Source organism: Nematolebias whitei, chromosome 14, assembly GCF_014905685.2.
Source record: "Nematolebias whitei isolate Nwh7 chromosome 14, NemWhi1, whole genome shotgun sequence".
NCBI classification, from domain to species: Eukaryota; Metazoa; Chordata; class Actinopteri; order Cyprinodontiformes; family Rivulidae; genus Nematolebias; species Nematolebias whitei.
The window spans coordinates 33,442,967-33,462,495 of NC_056511.1; the positions used below are offsets into that span (position 1 = coordinate 33,442,967).

A 19,529-nucleotide genomic window follows, 5' to 3' on the forward strand; every position below is an offset into this window, starting at 1 on the left:
GTGATGAGTTTTGAGGGGATGACTGTGTTGAATGCTGAACTAAAATCTATGAACAGCATCCGGGCATAGGTGTTTTTGTTATCCAAGTGTGAGAGAACAGAGTGCAGCGCTATGGAGACTGCATCCTCTGTGCTCCTTTTCTGGCTGTATGCAAATTGGTGGGGGTCCAGGGTGGGGGGAGACAGGATTTGAGGTGTACTAAGACCAGCTGCTCAAAACACTTTGTGATGATGAAGGTGATGGCTACCGGACGGTAGTCATTGAGTCTTGATGGTTTTGAGTTTTTGGGTATCGGGATGATGCAGGTGGTGTTGAAGCAGGTCGGTACCACAGCACGGGCCAAGGACAGGTTGAATATGTCCGTCAGTACTCCTGACAGCTCCCCAGAGCATGCTCTAAGAACACGTCCATGGATACCATCAGGACCCGCAGCCTTGTGAATTTTAATCCTGCTCAGAGCCGCTCCTACATAGTTGGGGAAAAGAGTCAGTGGCTAGTGGTCTGGAGACACATCTACCTTAGTTGTAGTTGTTGGGTTCCCTCTCTCAAAACGAGCACAGAAATTGTTGAGCTCATTGAGGAAGGAGACATCAGAGGAGATGGGGGAGGGGTTGATGGCACTGTAATCTGTAATGATATGGAGTCCTTGCCACATATGTGGGGGGTTGGAATTTGAGAAGTGTTCTTCTATCCTCCCCTTGTAGTGGTGTTTGGCCTTTTTGATGCCCCTCTTCAGCTCAGCCCTGGCTGTACTGTAGGCCTGTGTATCCCCTGACCTGAAGGCGATATTGCGGGCCTTCAGCAGTAGATGTACATCCTGATTCATCCAAGGCTTCTGGTTGGGGTACATGGTGATCCGTTTCTGGGTGGTGACGCTGTCTATAGTGGTGGAGATGTGGTCCAGCACAGATGAGGCGTACTGTTCCAAGTCTGTGTGAGTGAACATATTCCAATCAGTGTTTTTGAACCGGTCCTTTGTGAACAAGATTCCAAAAGACTTGAACTCCTCCACTTGGGGCAGGACCTCCTCCCTGACCCGAAGAAGGCACTCTACCCTTTTCCGGCTCAAGACCATGTCCTCGGATTTGGAGGAACTGATCCTCATCCCAGCCGTGTTGCACTCGGCTGCGAACCGCTCCAGCGAAAACTGTACTGTAGATCACGATCTGATGAAGCCAATAGGACCACATCATCTGCAAAAAACAGAGAAGCAATCCTAAGGCCACCAAAACGGATCCTCTCAACACCTTGGCTGCACCTAGAAATTCTGTCCATAAAAGTTATGAACAGAATCAGTGACAAAGGGCAACCTTGGCAGAGTCTAACTCTCACCAGGAACAAGCCTGACTTACTGCCGGCAATGCGGACCAGGCTCTGACACCGGTCATACAGGGACCTAACAGTCCGTATCAAAGGGCCAGGTACCCCATACTCCCAGAGTACCCCCTACAGGGTTCCCAGAGGGATGCGGTCGAGCGCCTTCTCCAAGTCCACAAAGCACATGTAGACTGGTTGGGCAAACTCCCACGCACCATCCAGGACCCTGCTGAGAGTGTAGAGCTGGTCCAGTGTTCCATGACCAGGACGAGAACTGCACTGCTCCTCCTGAATCCGAGGTTCGACTATCCGACGGACCCTCCTCTCCAGAACCCCCAAATAGACTTTACCAGGGAGACTTAAGAGCGTGATCCCCCTGTAGTTGGAACACACTCTACGGTCCCCCAGTTTGAATAGAGGGACCACCACCCCAGTCTGCCAATCCAGGGAAACTTCCCCCGATGTCCACGTAATATTGCAGAGTCGCGTAAGCCAACATAACCCTACAACATCCAGAGCCTCAAGGAACTCCGGGCGAATCTCATCCACCCCTGGGGCTTGCCACAGAGAAGATTTTTAACCACCTCGGTGACCTCAGAACCAGAGATTGGAGGGCCTGACCCAGAGTCCCCAGGCTTCGCTTCCTCAGTGGAAGACGTGACGGTGGGATTGAGGAGGTGTTCAAAGTATTCTGCCCGACAGCATCCCTCATCACTGGTGTCCACCACCGGGTTCGAGGGTTGCCGCCACGACAACCTTGCGGCCGCCTCGACAATAGAGACTCCAAAAAGGGTGGATAATCTGAACTGCCGTTTGGTGCATAAGCACAAACGACAGTCAGAACCTGTCCTCCCACACGTAGGCCAAGGGAGGCCACTTGCTCATTCACCGGGGTGAACCCCAACGCACAGGCACCAAGATGGGGGGCAATAAGTATGCCCACTCCTGCTCGGCGCCTCTCACCAGGGACAACTCCAGAGTGGAAGAGTGTCCAACCCCTCTCAAAGAAACTGGTTCCAGAGCCAGAGCCATGCATAGAGGTGAATCCGACTATTTCTAGCCGGAATCTCTCAACCTCACACACCAGCTCAGGCTCCTTCCCCACCAGTGAGGTGACATTCCACGTCCCAATTGCCAGCTTCTGTAGCCGAGGATCAGACCGCCAGGGTCCCTGCCCTCAGCCACCACCCATCCCACATTGCACCCGACCCCTTTGGCCCCTCCCACAGGTGGTGAGCCCATGGGAAGGGGGACCAGTGTTGCCAGGTGTACGATAATTATTGTATTTGTACGACAATTTTGCCCTCTGTACAATGTATGATCAATAATCCCAAAAAAGCCCAAATATACGATAATTTGACCATTCCATGAATGTGTGGTTGTAATCGGTTGTCATCAGCCTGTCGCAACTGTCTGTCGGAATTTTTTTTGTGAACCCTGAAGGCATCTGTGTCCGCAAACAGATGCACAATTAGCTGGAAATTCCAGCCAATTGTGATTTTCTAAATGTTACCTACAAGTGACGTATTTGCGTTTGCCTCAGAACAACGGCCATGATTGGATGAATAGTCCGCTGCGCCTGCCCCATGAGGGAGGAAAATAAAAAAATAAAAGATGAAGCAGAGCTGGTCTGGAAGCGGACCCATCACTGCTATAGTGCATTAATAGATTTGTTATTTTAGTTATGAAGGGGGTACGATAATTTCCCTCAAAATACGATAATTTTATGTCTCTAGTACGATAATCCAACATTTCTCACCTGGCAACAATGAGGGGGACCTACGTCTCCTCTTCGGGCTGTGCCCGGCCGAGCTCCATGGGTAAAAGCCACCAGGCGCTCGCCCGCGTGCCCCACCTCTAGGCCTGGCTCCAAAGTGGGGCCCCGGTGACCCACGTCTGGGCAAGGGAACATCAAGTCCATTTCTTTTTCTCATTATAGGGGTGGTTGGGCTGCACTTTGTCTGGTCCCTCACCTAGGACCTGTCTGCTTTGGTTGACACTACTAGGGGCGTGAAGCCCCTGACAGCATCGCTCCTAGGATCATTGGGACACTCAAACCTCTCCACCACGGTAAGGTGACAGCCCAGGGAGGGGCAGAAAGAGTACATGATGTAAAATGTATTTTTGTTATATTATCGTGGGATATGGTTGTCGTCCCTTGAAAATGAGATCTGTAATCTCAGTGGGATTATAAAATGATAATAACGCTTATTAATCACGATGATGTTTTAATTATGTCATTATCTTGAGACCACCAAGCTTGTATTCTTTGGATAATAGACTAATATTTTGATATCTTGATTTAGAAAAACACCCCGCCCCTCGCACAGTGATTGCTGGACATGGGCACCAGCGACCCCCGTGACCCAAAATGGAATAAGCGGGTAAAGATAATGGATGGATGGATGGATTTAGAAAAACTTGTTTTCTGATGATGGCTTGAAATGGTTTGATAAATAAGAAGCTGTACTTGATCATCAGAATTCAAATCTGACATGCTGGTTATTAATTAAAGTGTTGCATGATATCTGTACCATCCTGATTTTTTTTCACTTATTAATTTTCTCACACAAGAATGTCAAGTAAAACACAATTGAGTTAAATAAATTAGATATTTATTTTATGGCTTAAATGACTCTGTTTTACATAAATTTAACTTTGTTTCCATCGAAGATGTTGAAAACCTTAGACTCATGTTGTACAGATGCACCAGACAACAAGTTGCTCCACTAACAGCAAAAAGAAACAACGATTCATATTGTAGTGTTTAAAATGTTGCATCCCTGTGAGCTTTCTAAGTTCAGAGTTTTCAAGCTTTTAGGACTCTCAGGAAGTCACTGGCACAAAACTACAGGAACTTTATTTTGTCTGTGCTTTTTTTATGGATGTATCATTGCACAAAGAAATGTTGACTAATACAGAAAGAGCTGTTGTTTTACATTATAATTCAAAATATAACTTTAAATTATATTTTCCATTAAAACATTCAAAGAAGAACTTTAATAAACATAGTCTGATTGTTTCTGGCAACAAGAGAAGTGCCTTATAAAATAGATTGGAATATTTATTCTTCATCATGTTTATCCCCCAAGACACATCTTAAAGCAATATGGGGTTTAGTGAAAAAACTATGTCCGTCCATCCATCCATCCATCCATCCGTCCGTCCGTCCCTCCGTCCGTCCGTCCGTCCGTCCGTCCGTCCGTCCGTCCGTCCGTCCGTCCGTCCGTCCATCCATCCATCCATCCATCCATACACACATCCATCCATCCATCCATCCATCCATCCATCCATCCATCCATCCATCCATCCATCCATCCATCCATCCATCTTTTACCTGCTTCTTCCATTCCGGGTCACGGGGGTCACTGGCAGAGTGGCGCCCATGTCCAGCTATCACTCTGAGAGATGCGGGGGACACCCTGGACAGGTCTCCAGTCCATCACAGGGACAAATAGAGACAAACGAGACGAACAACCATTCACTCTCTCACTCACACCTAGGGACAATTTAGAGTTACCAATCAGACTAACATGTATGTTTTTGTTCTGTGGGAGGAAACTGGAGTACCTTGAGAAAACCCACACATGCACGGACAAAACATGCAAACTCCACCTAGAAAGGTGCCGGGCCGGGATTTGAACTGGCGACCTTCTTGCTGAGAGGCAACAACTCTACCAACTGAGCCTCAGTGCTGCCCAGGTTATAAACACTTAATGTAATATCTTACCTGTTGTAAAGCATAGATACTGTAGTTCTTCAACTTCAATTTGGAGAAATGGTTAAAAAATTAATTTCAAGCTAAAAACTACAATAAAAAAAGGAGAAAGCAATAATAAAAACATTAGCTTGAATTGCTAACAATAGTTAGCTTTTTAGCTAAGCACACCATGTAGCAAATCTGAGCTGCAACTCATTTTATTGCAGTCTCACATCAAGTCCAGATCAGAGTTTTGACTTCTAACACAAATGTAACACTGTATTTCAGTCTGTTTCTCCAAACTGAGGTTGTTCAAAAAGCTATCTCCAACAGGTAAGACACTATTTGTTCATAACTTTTCTAACGATTCCCACTTCAATAGATAAAAACTAAATAAATAAATAAATAAGTATGTTTTTTAATTCTTGGTTTTGTCATAGATGTCCTAATTTCCCCCACTTTCTTGTGCATTCTTGACACCGCATGGACATAATGTTTTTTTTTTCAATATAAAGGCTGAGCTCCAAAGCAGATAATAAGACAATAAAACAGACAAACTCACTACATTTGACCAAAGTAATATAAACTGTTTGACATAGAACAACAAGCTTTAGACAACAGACGACAGCCAGTTCGACACAAAACTACACAAATCACTGAATCCATGAAATTCAGAACATTTGACGTCTCCCAACCACCGCATGTTCAAGTTACCACACGTGTCCTTATACGCACACAACTATCAGGCGAATCAAGCAAAAACACGCAGGTAAAAATCTCTTTCAAACACATGCACTTCCATTTTGGAGAAATAAAAAAAGAGAAGACCGAAAAATAAACATTCCAGCTTCTTGAGCGCATGGCTGTTTGAAGAGCGGCGCTGTAATGCAGGAGCATCTTCATCTTTAAACAGTCTTCATGACGCAGCTGAAACAGATGCGTCAACACTCCAGGGCCCGTCAGAATGATCACTTTGTGTTGGTGAAACTCAGCAGGAAGGCTGTAAGCATTCCACTCCAGTCCTTTCATTAGTGCCACTGCAGGAGGTTCTGGTTGGATCCAGAGCTCAGAACATTTAGAGGAGGAGTGACTGGATGTACTGCACATATGCACCCATGCACACACACACAGACCAAGCCCTCTGCTATTTTTTCTTCATGTTTTTTGTCTCCTTCATTTCCATTTGTCCTACATCACATTTTCAAACAGCTGCATGGATCTCATCATATTTTCATCCTGGTGAGAAAGAAGATAAAACAATGGATTACACTGTCAGCACTGCAGGGCTGTTCAATCTGTCTGAAGCTCTCATGCAGGGGATGGAATCATAGAAAAGATTTGTTGAGTCTACCATGTTCTGCAAAAGTGAAGGGAATGCATACCTCTTGGCAGGCTATAATAAACTCCTCCATAGTCACAACTCCATCTTTATTCTTGTCCATTTTCTGCAGGGGAAAAAAAACAAACAGAAAGAATTTTAACTGTACATCCTTAATTGCCCTTTTTATGCAGGAGTTTAAAACTAAGATAATCTTATGTTAAGAAATGATGAGTTAGAGTCAGTTTAGTCCAGGTGTGTGAGGTACATGACCTAAATAAAAGATAATTTGCCTCATAAAGTAGTCCCTCCTTAATATTATGTAAATTATGTCAAAATTTTATGTCACTACCGTACCATCATAATTCAATTCATCTCATTGTTACTCACTACCTGTGCAATAACCTGCCACACAACCCCTGTAGCAGATGGTATGTGTATCATGCACATTATCAGAGTCAGAGTTTCTTTATTGTCATTCGCACCTCATGTGGTACATGTGGTGGAGCGAAATTATGTACACAGGGTCCCAGTTACATCCAACAATAAAATGTATAAGAAAAACAGTAATAACATCTAAGATGTGAACTAAGAAAAACATCAACTAAATATACACTAAGCACTCATAACATAAAACATTGAACATCAGCACAAACATGAACATGAGTCTGTGAGCAGATGTGCACGCATGAACACATCAACATTAAAACAGATCAGCAGCAACATGAAACAGATCAGCAGCAACATGATATGGTTTTTCACAGTGATTATTCTAGTTAGAGATTCATGAGTCTAACAGCCTCAGGGTAGAAGCTGTTCCTCAGTCTAGTGGTTCTACACTTAATGCTCCTTAACCTCCTTCCTGAGGGGAGTGGGGCAAAAAGTGTGTGTGCTGGGTGAGTGGGGTCCTTCATGATGCAGGTGGCCATCTTCCTGCATCTGGAGGTGTAGATGTCTGTGATGGTGGGGAGGCTGATTCAGACAGATTTCTGTGCAGCCTTCACCACTCTCTGCAAAGCTTTTCTTTTTGCAGCTGTGCAGCCTCCATGCCACACGTTGATGCTGGAGCACAGGATGCTCTCCACTGCACACCTGTAGAAGGAGGTGAGGACTGAGCTTCCCAGACCAGCTCGCCTCAGCCGTCTGAGGAAGTAGAGTCTCTGACGAGCTTTCTTGATCAGGCTGGTGGTGTTGTTGCTCCAGCTGAGGTTGTCATTCATGTGTACACCCAAGTACTTGTAGATGGAGACCACTTCCACCGCAGATACTCTTATGTTCAGGGGGGTGTAGGTGTTTTTGTTCCTTCTGAAGTCCACAATCATCTCCTTTGTCTTCTTCACATTGATGTGAAGGTTATTCTCTCTGCACCAGCTCTCCAGGTGTTCCACCTCTTGCCTGTAGCTGGACTCATCATTGTTTGTGATGCATCCCACCACCGCTGTATCATCTGCAAACTTTACAATGTGACAGCCTGGATGGGTAGCTGCACAATCATACGTGAGCAGAGTAAACAGGAGGGGGCTCAACACACATCCCTGAGGAGAGCCAGTGCTGAGGGTTATGGTGGAGGAGGAGAGGTTGTGGATCCTCACTAACTGTGGTCTGTTTGTTAAAAAGTCTAGTACCCAGTTGCAAATGGAGGGGCTTAGTCCTAGTGTGGATAGTTTGTCCATCAGGGTTTGGGTGATCATGGTGTTGAAGGCGGATGTGAAGTCCACAAAGAGCATACGGACGTAAGAGTTTTTCTCCTCCAGGTGGTTGAGTGCAGTGTGGACCACAGAGGAGATTGCATCCTCTGTTGTTCGGTTCTCATGGTATGCATACTGATGAGGGTCCTCGTTGATGTTGATGGTTGTTTTGATGTGAGTCATGACCAGTTTTTCAAAGCATTTAGCAACTATCGGGGTGAGGGCCACTGGCCGATAGTCATTCAGACCAGTCACTGTAGAGCTTTTTGGGACTGGGATGATGGTGGCAGTCTTCAGGCAGGTGGGAACTGTCTCCAGGGTAAGTGAGGTGTTAAAGATGTCTGCCAGCACCTCACAGAGCTGATCAGCACATTCCTTCAACACTTTTCCGAGGATGTTGTCTGGGCCAGTTGCTTTGTGCGGATTAATCCTCCTGAAGGTACTCCTTACTTCTGCTGAGGTCACGCTGAGATGCTCTTCGTCCGGTGGTGAGATGAGTCTGGTGCTGGGTGGTCTGTTCGGGTCTTCAAAGCGTGCATAGAACTTGTTGAGGGCATCAGGCAGAGATGGGTCTTTGGGGCATTGTTCACTCCTTCCTTTTGTTGTTGTTTACTGTATTTCTTTTGGACCTTGTTAATATTACATTTCTTTTTCACTTTTTGGTTCTTTATTTTGTACTTTTATTGCATGCTTTAGTATTTCTTTTCTTTTTTCTTTTTCTTGGCGAGTTGAATCAGTTCTTCTCATCCTGAACATTTCATTGCATTTTTGACCTTGTGTTAGTCTGCACATGACAAATAAACAAACATAGCATACATTACCTAATGACTTAGCTTGCTGTGTTGTTTTGTTCTGTGTGATTTCCCACTGTTTGGGCAATTCAATTATTATTATTTTTTTAATATATTTTTTGATTCATACTCAGAAATTAACTTATTTGCAGTCATAGGTTGGGACAGGTCACCGCCTCTTCAGACAGTATATTTATCAAACTGCTGTGTTAGCATTGACTGGACAGGCAGGCGGCTCCAATAGTTGTTTGTGGTATAAATGAGCCCCATGGACACATTCTCTTGATTTTAGCTTGTTGAAATATCCACTGTTAACACTAGATCTCACAGGATTTTATCAAATGCTGAAGTACATAGTTTGCAGCAAAGCCTGCTGTGTCCAACAGTGGAGAGTTTCTGTTTAAAAATCCATTTCTGAGAATAAATTTGAAGGATCTTATTGAACTTGAAATGTAGATTTTGAATATAACCACTGGTGCTTTCAATCAAAGGAGTGAATGCATGCACCTTTTATTCAGTTTTATATATTTTTTAGAATTATGTCATTGAAGTGTTTTTATTTTTTCCCCATTTAACTTCATTAATCTGGAGAATTATCATAGAATTATTACTTTAAATCAAATTAGAAATTGAATCCAGAAGTCTGTTTGTTATATTTAACCCAGTTCAAAACTAGATACTCGAAATATAAAAAACGAGATACGACCTAAACCTGCATGACGGAGAAAAACGGTGACAAATTGTGCACACTCTTGCAACAAATCAAATACAAGGCAACATACGTCCGATCGTTCTCACAAAAAATTAACACAAACTGTAAACTTATAGTTAGTGATTCAGGAAATAAATGTATGCCCTACAAATATTTATACAAAGGAGCTGCTACTGACTTGGACAAACTTTGTAAAATAAATTCTTCTCATTTGATCATTTATTAGCTCTCAAGTTATGAATGACAGCTACTATGTCTCATTTTAGCTAAAATTTGTAAAATTGAGTGAGTTACAGCCATTTTTGTGTTAGCTAATGTCACTCAGCTATAATGACTATCTTGAACAGAGATTTTTTTATTTTACCCCCTTTATTTTTACAGGTAGTCTCTTTGTGTCACGAGGACTCATTTTCAAGAGAGACCTGATTTGGGAGCAGGTGGGGGTTAAGAGCCTTGCTCAAGGAGTGGGGCAAATGAGGGTGGAGACTGGTGTGGCTGCTTCACCTTTTCCACCCACATTTTGATGTTGTCAGTTTAGGGAGTCGAACCGCCAACCTTCCGATCACAGGCTCACCTTTTTCAACCTCTGCACCACCATTCCCATACTCCAAAAGTTGATCAGTTGTAAATATAAATCCAATAATTACGTTCTAATAATTTAAAATCTATTCTTTAGTTCATGATGTGTTTGGCTAACAGACACAAGGTTGATCTAAACAACTATTGACAAAGTTTTAAGCAAAAATGCTTCAGCATGAAAAGCCCTCAAAGTAAGTGTTGGGGATTATTTGAGATTTCTACCACGCTAGTTTTTATCTGTGAAACTAATTAAATTATGAACCATTGTGTTTTCTAATCTTGCTTAGCTGTGACAGCCATTTTGACTTCTCTCCGAAAGCTAATCTGCACATATCCATTGACTGCTTTCTTAAAAATGAATCAAAATCCATCTAGTGGTGCATGAGATATTTTGCCAACACACAAACACAAGCAAAAGTGTTTGCTTTCCAGTGGCAAGCAATTAAAGACAATAATTTACCTGAAACAAAGTATTTGCGGATTATTTTAAAATGGGTCGACGTAACCTAAAAGACTTGTAAAATTAAAAAATAAACTAGATAAGTTGCACTTCCTTCAAAAGTGCAGTGTGAATGCATATTGCATAATAACTTCTTGAAAAACAGATGAAATTATCTAAAAAAAATGCTGAATCTAGCTGAAACAGCAGCACGAGCTTAAAGTCTCAAAAGAAAGCAGAAAGAACACATTTGCTGAATTAGGTTTAAATAAGTAGAAATGAGCACAATGTGAAGAAATGAGCTTAAAAACGCTGAAAAGAGCATAAAAATAGCTGAAAAGTAGCTGAAAAGGCCAAATGAAGCATAAGGAAGGAGAAAGAGTTGAATTGAGCGCAAAACGTGGAATTACTTGAAAAAGGTAAAATTAGCATAAAAACAGCTAAAAAAAGTAGCTGGAATTGCAAAAACATGCATCAAAATGTTTAAAAGAGTATAGTAACTAAATTTAGCATAAATAAGTTAATTAGGCGGAACGTATCAGAAATTACCACGGGAAACTTGGTAAAGTAGCTAAAAAGGCAAAAAGAAGATTAAATTATGAGAAGTAAGTGGAGAGAGCACATTTGTGCTGAACTGGGCTTAAAAAAGTTCAAATGAGCGAAAAATTGTGGAATTAGCTGAAAAAGCTCAAAATAGCATGAAACGGCTGAAATAGTAGAAAAAGTTGAAATTTACAGAAATCATCTGAAAGAAACATAACAAGCTGAAATTAGCAGAAAGAAGTTAGAAGTACAAAAATGTTTTAGTTAGCATGAAAGAATCTGAAAGGAGAAAAAAAAACAGCTGAAAACAGCTAAAAGTAGCTGAAAAAAGTTTACATTTGCACAAGGGAGCTGAAAGAAGCTGAAGCAGAACAAAATTTGAAAGGAGCAGTAAAAGGTTGTTAACAGTTCTAAAGATATGAAGGATGTAAAATGAGATCAAATAATTTTCTATCAGGAAAAAACATCAGAAAAGGCTAAATATTTGAAAAAGCTACAGTTGCACCAGTACCAAAAGTCATAGCACCCTTCTCTGGAAGGAGCTGAACATTTTGATATCTAAATTTCTGAAATAACTTAAAAACTGTGGGACGAGAATCGCTATGAAAAACGTATGGAAGAAAAATGGGTCACAATGGTGTGAAGGCTTCATAAACATTCACACAATAAAATCAAAAACAGAGAGGTTTGTAAGATGAACTACACAGTTACAACAACATACATGTTGACATCATCTGTTTGTGTTAATGCAAGGTGCAGGAGATGAACCTGGAAGAAGGCATCCACGTGCTGCTGGGGGATGTCGCCCTTTATTGCAGGGTAGGTGTACTTGCCCATCATGTCATAAATGGCTCTCACGATCTCTGTCATTTCCTGGAAGAACACACAAGTCATCTTCTGCAGAGACAACGAGCCAAGCTGACGCTTTAAACGCTGTTCGCACCTCTCTGTTTATGTATCCATCTCTGTTGATGTCATAAAGATGAAACGTCCACTCCAGCTTTTCCCTCAGAGTGCCCCTCAGCAGAATAGATAAGCCCATCACAAAGTCCTGTCAACAGGAACAGCGCTGAGTCAGCATGAATGTGCAAGAGAGAGGATTAAAGTCATTTTATGATTAGTTTTTACCTTAAATTTAATAGAGCCGTTGTTCGTGGTGTCAAATGCATTGAAGAGATAATGTGCGTACATGCTGGCATCTGCAACAACAACCAAGCAAACGTGTGAGGACACCTGTTCAGAACCTCATAGAAAGTAGAAAACAGAGCTTTTTATACCTCCGTGAGGGAAGAACTGTGCGTAAATGTGTTTAAATGTCTCCTCATTTACCACTCCACTGGGACATTCCTGTGGAAAAAATGCTTCATCAATAATTTTCTGCTTTTGTTGAAAGAAAACATAAAGTAAAGTGATCAGGGAGTGAAATCAGAACATTACATTCTTAAAACCGCGATAGAGGATCTGCAGCTCCTGCTTGGTGAAGTTGGTCTGCGCTTCCAGCTGCTCAAGACCTTCTGGCCTGTGACACACCATGGTCATCTCGAGTTCTTCATCTGTTTTATCTGCAGTAGACGGAAAAGACAGAAAGGAGTCTTGTTTAACATGCACTCCATGTTTGCTGGAAGATGAAAACAGTGAGACGCATTGAAACGAACAGCTCAGCAAAGCTTGAGGATGTGAAGTTGGTAGAAAACGTCCAAAATCTGATTAGACGGCAGGAAAAATAATGCTCTCGGAGGTGATGTGAAGTAGAAAAAACAAGTAGAGATGAGGATAAAGAGGAAAAGGATGATTCAAGTAGAGCTGCATGCTCATGAAAAATGACACTACCGCACCACAGGAGCTGAAGCGTTTTGTTAACGGGAGGATGGCGCTGAGTGCCGGGTGCAGTGGAGATGGATGGTGGTTAATGATGTGAGGAGAGGCCTCCGCTGTGGGCCTGAGTTTGTCACTGTCACGATCTTTGGATGCAGGTCAGAGCTTACTGCGGTGGGCACCAAACCACACATCAGTGAGCTCAGGCAGCAGCAGATACATATGAAAGACACCGAAGGGAGAATTCAGGTCTTTTCATGTGAGGATCAGTGAAAAGTTATGAACAATTATTATTTTTTAAATTGTATTTAGCTCTGTGGAAACACCAAGTTAGGAGATATGGGGATAAGTTCTGACTGAACTGATGAGCTAAAGTCCAGTTTGAGCATGGCAACGACCATCCATCCATCCATCCATCCATCCATCCATCCATCCATCCATCCATCCATCCATCCATCCATCCATCCATCCATCCATCCATCCATCCATCCATCCATCCATCCAACCATCCATCCATACATTCTCTTCCGCTTATCCAGGGTCGGGTCGTGGGGGTAGCAGCCTAAGTAGGGAGGCCCAGACTTCCCTCTCCCCAGCCACTTGGGCCAGCTCCTCCGGGGGACTCCCAAGGCATTCCCAGGCCAGCCGAGAAACATAGTCCCTCCAGCGTGTCCTGGGTCTTCCTATGGGTCTCCTCCCAGTGGGACGTGCCCGGAACACCTCACCAGGGAGGTGTCCAGGAGGCATCCTAACCAGATGCCCGAGCCACCTCAACTGGCTCCTCTCGACATGGAGAAGCAGCGGCTCTACTCTGAGTCCCTCCCGGATGACCGAGCTTCTCACTCTATCTCTAAGGGAGAGCCCAGACACCCTGCAGAGAGAACTAATTTCAGCCGCCTGTATCCGTGATCTCGTTCTTTCTGTCACAACCCAAAGCTCATAACCATAGATGAGGGTAGGAATGTAGATTGACTGGTAAATTGAGAGCTTTGCCTTTTGACTCAGCTCTCTCTTCACCACAACAGACCTGTACATAGCTCACTTCACTGCCGACGCTGCACCTATCCGCCTATCGATCTCATACTCCATTTTTCCCTCATTCGTGAACAAGACCCCGAGATACTTAAACTCCTCCACTTGGGGCAGGACCTCCTCCCCGACCCAGAGAGGGCACACTACCCTTTTCCGGCTCAAAACCATGGCCTCGGATTTGGAGGAACTGATCCTCATCCTGGCCACGTCACACTCGGCTGCAAACCGCTCCAGCGAAAGCTGTAGATCAGGATCTGATGAAGCTAATAGGACCACATCATCTGCAAAAAACAGAGAAGCGATCCTAAGGCCACCAAAACAGATCCCCTCAACACCTTGGCTGCACCTAGAAATTCTGTCCATAAAAGTTATGAACAGAATCGTTGACAAAGGGCCACCTTGATAGAGTCCAACTCTCCCTGGGAATGAGCCCGACTTACTTGGCAAAGACCATGGTGGATTAAATAACTCCAGTCTCAAACATTTCAGAGCAGTTCATGCCTCTGCTATTGTAAAACCTTTTACATTGTTGTTAATATCACATCAATAGATAGCCACAGAAGTTCATTGATAGAACCACATTTAAGTTCACTTCAGGTGGGTCGTTCCTCCCAATCACTCTCTTCCAGAAAACTCTGTCATTTCCTACTTGGGCATTGAAATCACCTAGTGGAACAAGGGAATCCACAGACGGCATCCCCCCAGGAAGGCTGGGTAATCTGAACTACTATTTGGTGCATTAGCACAAACAACAGCAATAACCATTGGTCCTGCATCCCAAAGCCATGGGTGGAAAAAACAGAAAGATGTCTTGTTCAACATGTGGTCTTCCTTGTTTGTTGGAAGATAAAGACTATAAGAAATTGCTCACTGGGGAAAACTCCATCATAGAGGCATTCAGCCAGGGGCTTGTGAGTAAATCCATACCTGCCCAACACCTCTCTCCTTGGGCAACTCCTGAGAAGTAGAGAGTCCAGCCTCTCTCTGGGAGTTGGGTTCCCGAGGAGAAGCTGTGTGTAGAGGTGAGTCCAACTATATAGCTAAAATTGATCAACCTCACACACAAGCTCATGCTCCTTACCTACCAGAGGTGACATCCCATGCCCTTTGAGCCACCAGGAATCAGGATGGCCAGAAGCCTTCCCTCGCTTGCTGCCTGGCATGCATTGCACCCGAACTTGATGGTCCACCCCACATGTGGAGGTGGTACCCAGTCTTTCTTTTGGGCTTAGGCTGGCTGAGACCCAAGTGCCAAGGCTCGACCACCATGTGAGCACCGGCAAGCTCCCCTTCTCAGGCCTGGCTCCAGGGTGGTGACCCAGTTTCCACATTTTGACCGAGGTTTCCTGATGCACATGTTGTTTGTCTATAAAGGATTTTGAATTGCTCTTAGTCTGACCACACCCCTGAGGTCTCTTTGCTGTGGGAGACCCAGCCAGGGGCTGTTGCCAAAGACAACATAGCCTCCAGAATCACTGGGGTACACAAACCCCTCCACCATGTTAACGTGGCAGTTCTGCTGATTTTGAGTCAAGGAGCTTGGAGTAGAGTCTCCTCTCCTTTGCATCAAAATAAGTCAGTTGAGGTGATTTGGACATTTGAAAAGGATGCCTCCTGGACGCGTCCCTTTGAAGGTTTTTCAGGCACTTCCCACCGGTAAAAGAAAAGACTTCAGGGCAGACTAAACACTGGAGGGATTGTATATCTTATCTGGCCTGGGAAAGCCTCAAGATCCCCCAAGAGGAGCTGGAGAGTGTTGGAATGTCTGGGTTTCTCTTTTAGACTGGTTGCCTCCATGACCAGTCTATGGAAAAATGGTAGAAGTTGAAGATGGAGAAAAAACACAAGTAGGTTTACAAATTTGTACTTTTGCATTTTTCTTTCTTTCATTCAACCGTTATTTATACAGGATAGTCTCATGAAGCCTCAAGGACTTGATTTTAACAAATAATGTTTTTAACAAGAATTTTGTCAGTAGAATCGATTGGATAATCAAAAATAGAGATTTAGTCTTCCACCTTGTTCCCCCCCCCCAAAAAAAACAAACAAACAAAAAAAAAAACATGAGCTAACAGCAACAATATGTTGTCATAATAAATTAGAATTAATTTATGTAAAGCTATGTCTGTTATATTTAATTCACTAAACCTCCATCAGAGCATCCCTGTGAATTAGGCTCAACTCAGGTGTCAATTTGAGCGCACATCCTCACACATCAGCCTTCTTTCCCCTCAGCTGCCATCCCACGGCCTCTTGTGTTCATGGTGATTGACAGCCGTGCGTGATGCAGCGCAATCTGAACATTTGTTTTCATGAATCAGCGAACGTGTTGGTTTTCAAGTTTTAGTTTATTTATTTTCGTGAGGGTGCTTTAGTTTCCAGTAAGAGAAAGATGAAATGAGGGCGAGAAGAGGAAACAGGCAGAGGTGTTGATTAGGGGGTGGCTGGAGGAAAGAAAGCACAAGAGAAAGAGAGAGCAACACATGGTAAAAAAAACCCAACAACATTGTATTGGTTAGACTAATAAATGAGACTTTTATTCAAGAATAAACAAAAAAAAATTAAAACACTTACTGACAATCCCACCAGAACTTAAATATTTCTGTTTATAAGAATATGTTCCTTTAGTTTTTTTTGTAGAAAATCAGAGGTGGACAGTAACTCTGTGATGCTGCCAGTGAAGACCCCTGCAGCTGCTTCAGGGTGGAAGCACACATTTCTCTAGAACACCACTGACATTTTCCAAATGCAGTCATCATCAGTGAGGGGCAGACACGTGAAAACATAGGAATGTCCTGGGCTGGTAAGATTGCTACTTAGATTAAAGGTGTGAATGCAAAAGAAAAGACTGGTGGATAACCCCTAATTTTATTAATAGATTACCCAATTTTTTTGAATCAATCTACAACCCAGATCAGGAAATGCTTTGATGTTGTGTAAAATGCAAATTCAATTAGAATGCAATGATTTGCTAATCTCATATTTTCTTTGCTTTATTTTTATTGGAACATAATAACTTATTACATTTTAACCAAACACATTGCCAGTTTAAAAGCCACTTTGAATTTTGCGATGGCAACAAATCTTGAAAATGATGAGAAAGAGTTTACATCTGAGAGGCATCCCCTCTTCTTTTAACAACAGTCTGTAAACATCATAAATATAAAGAGACCTATAGAAACAAGCTAAACTTCACCCAAAAAAAGACATCTAGAAGGGAGCACATGCTGTTCTAAAACATATAGTTTCTATATTATTGGTACCTTTCTAGTGTGTAAGCTGTCCATGCTAAAGGCACCAATGCACCCCCATATCGTCAGAGAGGCAGACTTTTGAACTGCGAACTGATAACATAATAGTAATAATAATAATAATAATAATTTATTCAATTTGTACTGCACTTTACATTTTACAATCTCAAAGTGCTACATTAAAAATATCTAAATAGAATAAAACATGGACTAAAAAAGGACTAAATATTTTAAAAGCAAAAAAAAAAAAAAAAACGCCAGCAGGATTAAAAAACCCTTTAAACACTATAAAATCTTTAAAATAAAAAGGTCTTCAGTCATTTCTTAAAACTTTCTGCAGTCTGAAGTATCCTTAGGGGATGTTGTTCCACAGACGAGGAGTAGCAGAGCAAAAGGCCCTGTCACCCATGGTGCACAGTTTTGTCCGGGGAGGTCGGAGCTGGTAGGAATTTGTGGAGCAGCGGGACCATGTTGATGTCTGAGCAGTGAGCAGTTCTTTAAGATAGTGTGGAGCACTACCATGAATGGATCGGTGGGTGAGTAAGGAAACCTTGTGTTCAGTATGGAGTGAAATGGGAAGCAAGTGCAGAGATTTAAGGAGTGGGGTGATGTGATCATATTTCCTTTGCTTCATCAGAATCATGGCTGCACTGTTATATACATACTGAAGTTTTTGATTGTGCTTGGATAGAGTTCCATAAAAGAGTGCATTACAGTAGTCCAGTCTTGAGGAAACGAAAGCATGGACAAGTTTTTCAGCATCGGAAAAGGAGAGTAATGGATGGAGTTTGGATGTTTTTCAGATGAAAGAATGAAGTCATGCAATTTTTTTAATATGGGATTCAAATGTTAGATGAGAATCAAATCTTACACAAAGATTAGTCACTGTATCAGCAAAGGGGATGTTTTGGCCAGAGAAGATTATTGTAGACGTTGAGTGATGTTAAGAATAGATGGCCCTATCCTCTTTAGAACGGACATGGCATCTAAGGTTTCCAAAAACATTTGGAAATTTTTGATTTATCTGACCAGAGAAGATAACAATGCTTCTGAACTGTGTTCATATTTGGCTTTTTCTTTGCATAATAGACCTTTAACCTGACTTTGTGGATGGAACTGTGATCTGTGTTCCACAGACAATGATTTGTGGGTGTGTTCCTGAGTGATGGCCAGAACAAATCAAGATATGTTTTCACTGCTGTGCCACCAAAAGGCCTGAAGATCAAGAGCATCCAATATCAACTTTCAGCCCTGCCCTCTGTGAAGTGAAGTTGATCCAGATTCTTAAAACCTAATGAAGTTTTTATGAATTGTTAATAGTGGAATATTTAAAGTCTTTCTAATTTTCATCTATTATTCTGAAATTGTTTCATTATTTTCAGGTTTCTGCAGACCAGTGAACCCATGCCCTTCTTTACCCCCAAATTCTCCGCCTCTCAAAAATGCCATTTTACTACCCAGTCCTCTTACCGACCTCTTGTCAGCTAACTTGATAGGTTGTTACAAAAAAAAAATTGTTTCATGCCAATTATTTTTTACAGCCTTTTGTTTTTTCTGTTTCAGAATTTTGAGTTGTGTTGTTGCCATCAAAATCAAAATGATCTTATATACGACCCAAAAAAGGTGTAAGTTCTTAGATCAAACATTTGTTTGTGATGTTCCAATGTGAATAAAATATGGGCTTATTGAATGTGTAAATCACTGCATTCTGTTTTCGTTTACATTTTTCACAACAATCTAACATTTTTGAAACTAAGTGAATTCATTGCATTAAATAAATAGACATAAAAACTCACACTTAAGTTACAACTTTGTATTTCAAGGTAATGTGATGGATTTACAGTATGTGAAGAAGATCACATTTTACAAGCAATGTTTCAGGGTATAAGTAGATCTATGCGGTGTGTTTAATTAAAGTTGAATCCTGACTGGATGAGCTAACAGCTGGTCTGATTGGGCACAAGAACAAAGTGGATCACTGCCATCCTAAGACACAAAGCTAAACAATTTCATTGCTCTTTACACAAATACGAACATATTTCATACAGCTATCAGTTTTAGATTACATGTTGTACTACATCAAGTGCCACAGGCCAATCAGGAAGTGCTACAGCTAGCTGCTACTGTGATTTGTGCTTGTACTTAATCATAACATTGTAAGTAAATAGCTTTTTAATGTAAAATTAATAGTGATTTAAAAGGCATTGGGGAAACAAACTTTTGCTTAAACCCCCCCCCCCCAAAAAAAACAACAACTTTCAATTTGCATAAGTAACAATAACATCCCCACCCCCCTCCACACACACACACACACACACACACACACACACACACACACACACAC

At 42.4% G+C, this 19,529-nt stretch overlaps 1 protein-coding gene across 1 annotated transcript in view; it reads right to left on the reverse strand.

The window, feature by feature from the left end:
• Positions 1-6,054: 6,054 nt before the first annotated feature.
• kcnip1b (Kv channel interacting protein 1 b) overlaps positions 6,055-19,529 on the reverse strand; it is a 46,053-nt gene continuing 32,578 nt past the window's right edge. Inside the window, exons 2-8 of the mRNA XM_037687482.1 lie at positions 12,525-12,649; positions 12,365-12,434; positions 12,216-12,286; positions 12,031-12,138; positions 11,856-11,960; positions 6,400-6,462; positions 6,055-6,253 (exon numbers count right to left, since the gene is read on the reverse strand). Coding sequence (XP_037543410.1) covers positions 6,206-6,253; positions 6,400-6,462; positions 11,856-11,960; positions 12,031-12,138; positions 12,216-12,286; positions 12,365-12,434; positions 12,525-12,649 — 590 coding nt within the window. The 3' untranslated portion in view covers positions 6,055-6,205. The remainder of the gene's footprint in view (positions 6,254-6,399; positions 6,463-11,855; positions 11,961-12,030; positions 12,139-12,215; positions 12,287-12,364; positions 12,435-12,524; positions 12,650-19,529) is intronic.